Raw genomic sequence first — 11,370 nt, 5'->3', positions numbered from 1 at the left:
TAAGGCTTTTGATAAGGTAGACCATAACCTACTACTAGATAAAGTAGAAGAATGTGGGTTAGACAGCATCACCACCAGATGGATTCGTAACTGGCTGACCAACCGCACTCAACGTGTAGTCCTCAATGGAACTGCATCTACATGGAGGGAAGTATGCAGTGGAGTACCCCAAGGTTCTGATTTAGGCCCAGTACTCTTCAACATCTTCATCAATGATTTGGATGAGGGAATAAATGGGGAACTCATCAAATTTGCAGATGACACCAAGCTGGCAGGAATAGCCAACACTCCAGAAGATAGGCTTAAGATACAGAAGGATCTTGACAAACTTGAACATTGGGCACTATCTAATAAAATGAAATTCAATGGTGAAAAGAGTAAGATTCTACATTTAGGCAACAAAAACGGAATGCACAGGTACAGTATAGGTGGTACCGTGCTCAATAGTAGTAACTGTGAGAGGGATCTTGGAGTTCCAGTGGACAACCATTTAAATATGAGCCAGCAGTGTGCAGCAGCTGCCAAAAAAGCCAACACAGTTCTAGGCTGCATCAACAGAGGGATAGAATCAAGATCACGTGAAGTGTTAATACCACTTTATAATGCCTTGGTAAGGCCACACTTGGAATACTGCATTCAGTTCTGGTCGTCACGATGTAAAAAAGATGTGGAGACTCTAGAAAGAGTGCAGAGAAGAGCAACAAAGATGATTCGGGGACTGGAGACTAAAACATATGAAGAACGGTTGCAGGAACTGGGTATGTCTAGCTTAAGAGAAAGAAGGACTAGGGGAGACATGATAGCATTGTTCCAATATCTCAGGGGTTGCCACAAAGAAGAGGGAGTCAAGCTATTCTCCAAGGCACCTGTGGACAGAACAAGAAGCAATGGGCGGAAACTAATCAAGGAGAGAAGCAACTTAGAACTGAGGAGAAACTTCCTGACAGTTAGAACAATTAATCAGTGGAACAGCTTGCCTCCAGAAGTTGTGAATGCCCCAACACTGGAAGTCTTTAAGAAGATGTTGGATAGCCATTTGTTTGGAATGTATAGGGTTTCCTGCCTAGGCAGGGGGTTGGACTAGAAGACCTCCAAGGTCCCTTCCAACTCTACTATTGTATTGTATTGTATTGTATTGTATTGTATTGTATTGTTTTGTATTGTATTGTATTGTATTGTATTGTATTGTATTGTATTGTATTGTATTGTATTGTATTGTATTGTATTGTAAAATAATAGAATTAAGGACTTTTATGGCCAAAAAGGAAAAAGAATGGGAACAACTCCCATTCTTTGGGAGTTGCTGTGGTTAATATGAACATTATTACTGATACCTGCTATTTAGCCATATCACAGGAACACAAGATTTTCAATCTAAAGGGACCAGAATAATTATAATTGCAAAATTCTGCCTGAGGTTGTAGTGACCTATAATAAAACTATAAAATGTAGTAATCAGATATTCTCATGATAATTCAAGAAATGGAGAAAAGAAAAAGGAATGCAACTTTGCAAGGCGGATTTGAATTTAGTATGTTGATACTAATATTGCTGCTTCTTCTGTTTCCTTTCACAGTGAGCCAAACTCATTTTGCTAAATGTAGGGTATGGCAATTCCCACCAAGAGTTCACAGGTATTCACAATCAGGAGATTTCCTGTACGGAGGTATTGCATTATTGACCATCTTCAATACCAGGCAAATTGTCTTCAACCAATTTCCTCCTGAACCTGACCTATCTGAAATGTTGGTATTCTCGTTTTTCTTGTTCCCTGCTTATATTTTATATTTAGTAGGATCCGACATATAGGAAATATATCTAGTTCTGACTATACAGCATTCCGCTTCCCTGCAATCTGGAAAAGGGGAGCTGCTGGGGATAAAAATATGCTTTACAAAAAAGATTCTGCATTCAAGCTGTGACCTGTTTCTTTGGAAGGCAGCTTTGACAACTCAAGCAAGATTTTTTTAAAAAAAAAACTTTTTAAAAATAAAATACCACTATATAAAAATTTTCAAGGAGTAATCTTTGTAAATCTGATTTGGAATGTTATTGTTGCTATTATGATTGTGATATCTGTAAACTGTCAATTCAAATTAACATTAAGGATTAGAGAAAGTCCTAACATATTACTGAGACATAACTGTCCTTTCACTGCACCCTTTTCTCACAGACTTTAGTAGTAATTGGTTACATTAACTGACCAACATCACTAGAAGGTATAATATTTGACTTACATGTAATCCCCCAAATATGTCATTACTGTAAGAAAGCTCACTAAGGCAGTCATTTATATTCTCACTTCCATTCCACAAGAATGCATAGAAAGTTCTCTTTTCCTCACTTCATTTGTAATCTGATCTTTAAAAGGTGTCTGATTCTCCATTTAATTAAATTAGTCACACTGCTCTTAATGTCAGATAAAGCTGGTCTCATATCAGGAAAAGTTCAGTTTCAAGTATTACACAAAAGAAGAAAGAGTGCCTTCTTTATCAAAATCTTACAGTATTTTAATGAACAAGAAAAAGCTTACTCTAAAATACTATAATGCTGATGCTACAATGATAAAAACAAAGTCTGTCATATGCTGACCCATGAATATATTGTGAAATCTTTTTGCAGTGTAGTTACAGAGAATTATCAACACATCTTAGCTTTGGCCTTTGCTGTAAAGGAAATCAATGAAAACCCTAGAATGCTACCCAACATTACATTGGGATTCAATATTTTTGACAACTATATGACTTCCAAGTGGACCTATCATGCTGCATTACAATTTCTCTCCTCAAATAATGATCTTGTACCCAACTACAAGTGTGGCATCCAAGGTACTCTATTAGCAGTTACTGAGGATCTGACCTCTGAACGTTCCCATCGGAAACCCAATATTTTGGGCATCTACAAAATTCCACAGGTAGGATGCATATATGTAGAGAATAAGGTAGAAACCGTGTTAAAGATTTAATGCTAAGAAATAATCATTGTTACTACTAACAATTATGAAGAAGAATAAACTTTAGAATACATTTCCAATAATTAGAGGAGGATGAAGATGAGTATTAGGATGAGAAGAAGAAGAAGAAGAAGAAGAAGAAGAAGAAGAAGAAGAAGAAGAAGAAGAAGAAGAAGAAGAAGAAGAAGAAGAAGAAGAAGAAGAAGAAGAAAAGATAGAAGAAAGAAGATAAATGAATGCAGTAAAAGCTGAAGCCCCCAAGTCATCTACAGAGTTTCTGAACTCAATCACAATTAGAGGAGAAAGAGAAACTCTATCCACGTACTGTATATCATATATCTCCATCACACCATAGCCACCAGCTTTGTTTTATATTAAAGATACTCCATATGTTATGGATTGAAATACTATATTAGCTCAAGACTATCTTTTTCTGAGTGAAAACAGGAATTATTTCATTGTTTTTACTTAAAACAATTCACTAAAATTTAGAAATTGGAAACTAAGATATCATATACTATTAAACTGCAATGATTGGAATAACTGAAAAGCATTCAATCAGAAAAAGATCTGGATTGTTTAAGTAGTAAAATTCCATTATTTTTGAAAAACTGTTTTTATCTCTATGTCTTTTCAGTTCATTTATGGCTCTGGAATGGTGGTAACAGAAAAAAACAATCTGCTTTACTATTATCAGATGATTCCAAATGTACTTTTTCAGTACAGAGGAATTATGAAATTACTCCAGCATTTCAACTGGAATTGGATTGCATTCTTTATTGCCAATGGGATGCATTTAGAAGGTGTCACAAATGTCATCATTCCAGAATTTTCAAAAAATGGTATCTGTACTGCAGAGGTATTTACATTTATCTTATGTTCTGATGTAAACTTCAGAAAATGTGCAGCAAAATTTTATTATCAAGTCATGAACAGCAAAGCCAATGTACTGGTTTTCAGTGGAGACATGACATCCGCAATCTTCTTAAGATGGTTGTTATCTTCTGTAGTTCAACGCATGATCAAGATCTCATCAAAAAAACCTAAAGGCCATGTTTGGGTTCTGACTGCTGGGATGGAGTTAAAGAGCCTCACTGGACATACTGATTGGCATATATTAGAATTCCATGGTGCTTTTTCCTTTACAGCTCAGTCCAATGAAATCCAGGGATTCCAGCAATTTATCCAGGACAGAAACCCTTTGAATTCAAAAGGGGATGGTTTCATCAGAGATTTCTGGGCTCGGACATTTGACTGTCCATTCAAGGACTCTAGGTTCCATCATAAGAATGGGGATGCCTGCACAGGGATGGAAAAGCTAGAGAACCTCCCTAAGCATATCTTTCCAATGAGGACCTCTAGCCAAAGCTATAGCATTTACCATGCTGTTAATGCTGTGGCTCATGCCTTACACGCCATATGTCTATCAGTTTCTAGACATAAGTCAATGGATGAAAGAGAGAAAATTAATCAGCAGCTCTGGCGGGTACGGTAATTAATTTAAATAGAGTTAATGCTTTAAATAATTTTGCTGTTGGTTTTAGCCAGATTTCAATATGCATTAATTCTTTGAACCCATAAAATTATTAAAAATCTGCAGTTATGTCCTTGCGTGTCTTGGGTTGCTTCATTCCACTCTTTCATATAAATCTATGTCCTTAGGTATAACAAACATCTTGGACATGTTGGACACTAATTAGCTTTGTTTCTTGCTAGCTAATCAGAAGGCAGAAATCTCACACTATGTGGCCAGATCTGTGTCAAAGCTATTTTTGAACTTAAATAACTCTTGAAACTTTGATGATGCTGAGCTTTAACCAGGCTTCCATCTCTCAATATATTTTCTCTCCCCCCTTCTTTTCTACCCACTTCCCTCACTATTTCCAAACTTCTTCTTTTAAATACAGAAAAAAACCATTCTATTTTTATATTTTTGCTCTTTCTATTTTGTATTTGGTTGGACTGAATCCCAAGAAAGTCATAAGAGTTAATCTAAGTAAGTGTTGTGTCTTTTATAGTTACTTGTCCTAGTTATCTGTAGATTTATATTGTTCATTGTAAAATTAATTGTAGTTATATAAGATTGTTTTGCATTTTAGTCCTGTTCTGTAATTTTAGGTTAATAATTTTATTGTTCCTTATTTTATTCCATCCATGTGACTTTGCATTTTTTTTCTATTTTAGATATAATTGTTATATATTAGCTATTTGTTCTATGCTCGTTTATGACCAAATATTTTAATTTTATTATAGTGTTTTTGTTATCATTAATTCTGAAATAAAATTGATTGAACTCCTGCCATGCATGTATTTCCATAAGATGACTAATATTTCAATTAACAAAGAAGAAAATCTATCTTGTGATGTGCAATTATGATGTGATTTTCTTAAGTAATATTTAAAGGAAAAACTCTGAATGTAGGAGGGGTAAACCTAAATCATGTTATTTTTAAAGCATATCTTTCTAGAATTTGGAAAAAGATATAGCAAACACAAAAGACACAAGGAGAAAAGGGCAAAATTGAAGTCAGTGGAATCTCAATCACTTTTTTTCTGTCTCTTTACAATACAGCTATCTTATTTCCTACAATCATTATCATTTAACAACAGTGCTGGAGACAAAATTTCCTTTGACCAGGAGGGCTCTCTGCTTGCAAGATTTGACATCATAAATTGGGTCACATTCCCAAACCAATCTTTCACTGGAGTGAAAGTTGGAAGGATGGATCCATGGGCACCTCCACACAAACAACTTATCATTAAGGAAGAGAAAATAACATGGCACCGAGGATATAACCAAGTAGATAAAATACATTTTATTATTATTTGTTGGAAAAAAATTGCTATGTGATTCCTTGATTATATTTATATCATTATCTTCAATGAGTATAGCTTGAAATGCAATTGCTTCTTCATGTTATTCCAGTTTAAATTGTTCATCCAGCCATTCTTCATTCAATTTGTATTGTTCCCCATGTCATGAAATGACTCTGGATGTTATAAAATAAATCTAAAGAGGGGGAAATCACATATTATAATTGGTAACTTAACCATTAAATGGTTTCCTCAATGCACACAGAGCTCAAGGACTGGACATAGAGCTAATTCTTTAAGCCCTTATGTAAACATCCTGATTTTTTAAGAGTGGTTCAGATAAAGCTATAGAATCTAAGTGTATCCTAGATTGTGTCCTAGATTGTGTAGCAAGCCTGTCTGGGGTAGTGCAATACCAGTGTATCTCCGAAGTAAAAATGGAACAACCTTGATGCCAGTTGACCAAAATAGCCAAAGCCACTCAATTTTATTTGGGTAGAGCTGAAGCCTGCTGTGCCCTATCCTGGATCGAATAGCCTCTAGGCATTTGAGCAGGATATCCACTCAGGAAGCTTGAGGTAGAGATATTCAGCTGGATATTATTAGCATACTAATGATACCTCACTGCAAACCAATGCAGTACAGATACCTCACCCAGTAGCCTCATTAAGATTGATTGGAATTGATATGGAGGAAGGATGGGAAACAGAAAAACACAAGTCTCCAACTCCAACTCCAGAATCTGCTCCAGATGGATATTGTGATTGTCAGTGTCAAAAACTGTTGAAATATTAAGAAGAGCTGGGATGGATGCATTTACATCATCCCTCTATTGCCAGAGATCATTAAAAAAATATGATCATCCTAAACCCTGGCCTCAGTCCTGATTAAAATGAACAGTGGAACTTTGCAATCTTTCAGGCTACAATGCAACTGTTTTGTTCACAATCTTTCCTAAATGCTGGCAGAACCACACTTTTCTTTAAAGAAAATTAACCACTGCCCAGAACTGATGACATGCTCCCTCCAGGCAGTTGTTTTCTAGTGGATGGGATTGAAGTGAGTAGTGCATCTCTTCAACTGCTTTATCTTGCTCAGCTGTTCTGTTAATCATGTAGAATTCTATCATCCAGAAGCTTCTAATGTGTCAGTCTCAACTACCTACCCATTACAGGCAGCCATCAAACGATAACAAACCAAGGGTCTCTCTAGAAATCAAGTGGGTCCATCAAACAACTTGTGTGGATTAAACTAGTAGATCCAGCCTAACTTTGGGGGTGCCAGTAAATTCAGTAGGGAATGGTCTGACAGGGGAGAATTCAATATCTCTTCTGAATCCAGAATATCTTGCCTCTGCTTCAACATTAAAACTAGATCAATTGTATGTCAGCTATTATGTGTTAGATCTTGGACAACCTAGGAACTACCATGGCTCTCATGACAGCCATGGAGTCTACAGCTATCTCAGACCCACTCTTAGGAAAGGTAAATTAAAAGTTTCTAAATCCATAAGCCTGTAGAACTCCCACTGCCAACCTGACTGCCAAACCAGTAGCAACAATTTAAATTAGTGATGGCTAACCATTTTTTGGCTTGGGTGCTTAAAGCATGCACGTTTGTGCCCACACCCATAATTCAATCCCCCATGCATGTGCGCATGACCACTGCTGCCCCACCCCCATACATGCACACATGACCCCCCCCCACTGCCCTTCCCTGTGCATGACCCCCCCACGCACGATCCCCCACCCTCCTAAAGCAGGAAATGCCCCATTTCCAAACTTCCGGTAGGCCTGGTAAGCCCGGTAGTCACAGTAGGCCTGTTTTTCACCCTCTGAAGCTTGGGGAGGGTGAAAACGTCCTCCCTCAGAGCCCTGGAGGCCCATTTCCAAACTTCTAGTAAGCCTGCTAGGCCCGGTTTTTGCCATTCCCAGGCTTTGGAAGGTTTCCTGAAGCCTGAAGAGGGCAAAAACAGCTTCCCCGGCCCTCCAAAGGCTTTTTGAAGGCTGAAAATCACTGGCCAGCATGCACGTGGGCGCTGCAGCTGACCTAGTACAATGGCTCACATGTCCTCAGAGGTTTGCCATTATGGATTTATGTGATCTTTAGGGGACAATATAATAAATGAGTGCAACTTTGATGCCCCCAAGTTTATCAGATGACCATTTGATTGTCAGATGGAAGGCTAAGTCAACCTTGAGTCTGGTGAGATTTAAACTGCAAAACTGCAGCTAGCAGTCAGCTGAAGTAGTTTGCAGTACTGCATTCTAAGCAATGCGCAACCTTGGCTTGTAATAGTAATAACTATTATATTTAGAAATTTAAAAACCTTCACTGTATGTCATATTCCAAGCATTAATGATTACAAGAAGATATAAATGCTATAAATAAATCAATATCTTTGTGGATTATCTTTTTTACCTTATACTGCCAACAGACAATACCTATCTCTTTGTGTAATGCCAATTGTCAGCCTGGTTATCACAAGGAAACAAAGGAAGGAGAACCATTTTGTTGTTACAATTGTGTGCCTTGTCCAAATGGGTGTATTGCTAACAAAACAGGTAAGGTGGAATGTAAACTATAAAAAAAAACTAAACTAAAAAACAATTCAATGCAACATGAAGATTTTTCCTATTATGATATGAATGACCACATCCTGATTCTATGTGTAGTATTTATGAGAGTACAGAAACAATGCAATGGGAAGTAATGGAAAACATTTTTGCTTAATCAATTTAAATCTCCTCTTGATGGAGATTAAAGAAAACTATTAATCTGAGTAATTCTATAGTAATGGTCCCAGGTTGTGTTCCCAACCTAGACTTTGGGCCCCATCTCAAGCAAAATATAATAGGGAAACCTTCACTCAGTTTAACAGTGTTCCATTTACACACTTATTTCAATCTTAATGCCCAGAAATGCTAACTTATTCTTTTATTGCCAATTAGGGGATTCAAAATCTCATTACAGGTTCTGCCACAACTACTACACCCATAGAACGTATATTTAAATGGCACTTTAAAAATGTTACTTTTTTCTTATTAATTTTCTAAACATTTCCAGATATGGACAATTGTTTCAAATGCCAAGAAAATCAATATGCAAACCAGGAACAAAACATATGTATTCCAAAGATTTTAAGCTGCTTGTATTATGAAGAACCATTAGGTATCAGCATAGCAAGTTTCACAATCTTCCTGTCTGCTATCACAGTCCTGATCTTAAAGACATTTTGGAAGCATCACAACACTCACATTGTGAAAGCAAATAATCGAGACCTTTCTTACATTCTTCTCATCTCACTTCTGCTCTGTTTTCTTTGCTCATTGCTCTTCCTTGGCAGACCACTAACAATAACATGTCTCCTCCGCCAAACTACCTTTGGGGTCATTTTCACCATGGCAGTTTCTTGTGTCTTGGCAAAAACCCTTATTGTAGTTTTGGCTTTCATGGCCACAAAGCCAGGATCCAAGATGAAGAAGTGGACAGGGAAAAGACTGGCGAGCTTCATTGTTGTTTCTTGCACTTTTCCTCAAGTAGGCATCTGTGTTTTGTGGCTTGCAACATTCCCTCCTTTCCCAGATAGTGATATGATTTCAATAAGTGAAGAAGTTGTCCTTCAGTGTAATGAGTCATCACCCATCATGTTCTATCTTGTTTTGAGCTACCTGGGATTACTGGCCATTGCCAGCTTCACTGTCGCTTTCTTTGCCCGGAAGTTGCCAGACACTTTTAATGAAGCCAAATTCATCACTTTTAGCATGTTGGTGTTTTGCAGTGTGTGGCTGACTTTTGTTCCAACTTACCTGAGCACCAAAGGAAAATATATGGTCACTGTGGAGATCTTCTCCATCTTAACTTCCAGTGCCGGATTGCTGGGTTGCATCTTTGTTCCCAAATGCTATATTATTCTGTTGAGACCTGAGCTGAACAAAAGAGAGCATTTAATCAGCAAAAAAACATGAAGATGTCACTTTTGTAGAAGTTGAATCATGGCTCTTTCCAGAAGTGAAAAAAAAATACTTAAGTGATTTAGTTATAGATTTTCATGATCAAAGTTCTTCTTTTTTAAAATTTCACCCTTTACTGTTTTTATTAAATTTCCCTAGTTCTAATTGTAATCTTTCTCCTTTAGGGTACCTAATTTTTATTTTGATATAATCACTGTAAAATCTGGTTGTGATAGCTATGTTTACAAAGTAACAACCAGTCCTGGAATTTCTATCATTTTCCTATATAATTAAATATTAGATCTTGGATTCTACTGTAGCATTCTAATCACTGTACATGGTTATGCCATGTTTAATATCACCTACTTAATAAAAATAAAATAGTAGTCAAACTTGGCTTTAGAAAACATTGCTATGTGATTTCATTGTTTGAACAAGGAGAAGCAAGATTTACTAGTGAGATCAAATGAAATTCAATGAACAATAGTAGTTTCAAAATTAATATTTCATCTTTGTTAATTAAGAAGGTCCTGGTATTAAATTTCTGAACAAAGTTCACAACTGATCAAATAATTTATTTGCTGGAATGCATTTGACTGATTTTAAAATACATTCTCATAATCAGTAATAACCACTTTAAAATAAATAGTGTTGTTGTTAAAATTAAAATTAATTGCTGCTAGTGATTTGTAGCAATTTTTAATACCAATAATACACTGTTTTATTTTGCTTTGCTACATGTAGAATACTTCCATGCTATATATTTGAGCATAGGACCATATTTCCATGAGTGATACATTACTGCAAAATAGGAATAAATGTAATGAGAAAGGCAAAGTGTTTCCCTTTCCAATCATCCACCTGTAGGACACAGTGCTCATCTCTGTTTTTTAGCCAAGTCAGCCAGTATTGTCTGAAGAAACTTCCATGTTCATGTGGTTTGCATGACTACATCAAGATGCACAGAACATAGTTGTCTTTCCACCAAAGTGGTATCTATCTATCTACTAGTATTTGCATGCTTTCAAAGTACTAGGCAGGCAGGAGTTAATGCGAGTTTACTCCAGTGCATGGCACTCTGGTTGCAAACCCGGGCTGATAAGCTCAATGCCTTAACCACTGAGTCATCCTGCACCCTCTAGGAATGCATACATTTTCATTTAAACACGATTCACTAAATTTAATTTTAAAATTATTCAACTGTGTTTGAGCACACAAGTTATTTAAAATAAACTCAAAACTAAGAAATTGGGACTTCCGATGAACATGGCCAACTGGTGTCAAGCCCAGGGAGCAATCCCTGGGACTCCCCAAGGGCTTTTCTCTTGACTGTTTTCAGCTTGCCAACAGAAGGACCAACATTCCTTTAGTTTATATAACTTTCAAGAGTCAGGGAGAGTTATAGAATCATCCCCAAAGATCCTCCAAACAGCAACAGTCTGTAAGTAGCTTCAGGAGCTGTGCTTTAAAGCAGCTTGTGAGCCAGGCTGCTTTAAAACGGCTGGAGGACAGGATCACTGTTGTTGAAAATGCAGCTGTTTTGGAATTTATTTTCAAATGGACAGGAAGATGTGCCTTTCATTTCTTAATCATTGTTAAGGACTATTAATCTTTATTAAGCAGTAAGCTGCTCTCTTTCGCCAAGCCTGT

The 11,370-nt window shown here is 36.7% G+C and overlaps 1 protein-coding gene across 1 annotated transcript; it reads left to right on the top strand.

Annotated features, from left to right (window-relative positions):
• Positions 1-8,835: 8,835 nt before the first annotated feature.
• On the top strand, positions 8,836-9,735 carry LOC309381778 (vomeronasal type-2 receptor 26-like; the record flags this gene model as incomplete). Its single annotated transcript, XM_081933065.1, has 1 exon — positions 8,836-9,735. The coding sequence occupies one exon, from the start codon at positions 8,836-8,838 to the stop codon at positions 9,733-9,735; it is 900 nt and encodes a 299-aa protein (XP_081789191.1).
• Positions 9,736-11,370: the final 1,635 nt, after the last annotated feature.

The sequence above is a fragment of the Natrix helvetica genome (genome assembly GCF_964273705.1).
Source record: "Natrix helvetica genome assembly, chromosome: Z".
NCBI classification, from domain to species: Eukaryota; Metazoa; Chordata; class Lepidosauria; order Squamata; family Natricidae; genus Natrix; species Natrix helvetica.
This window is presented reverse-complemented; position numbering and strand designations above follow the sequence as displayed.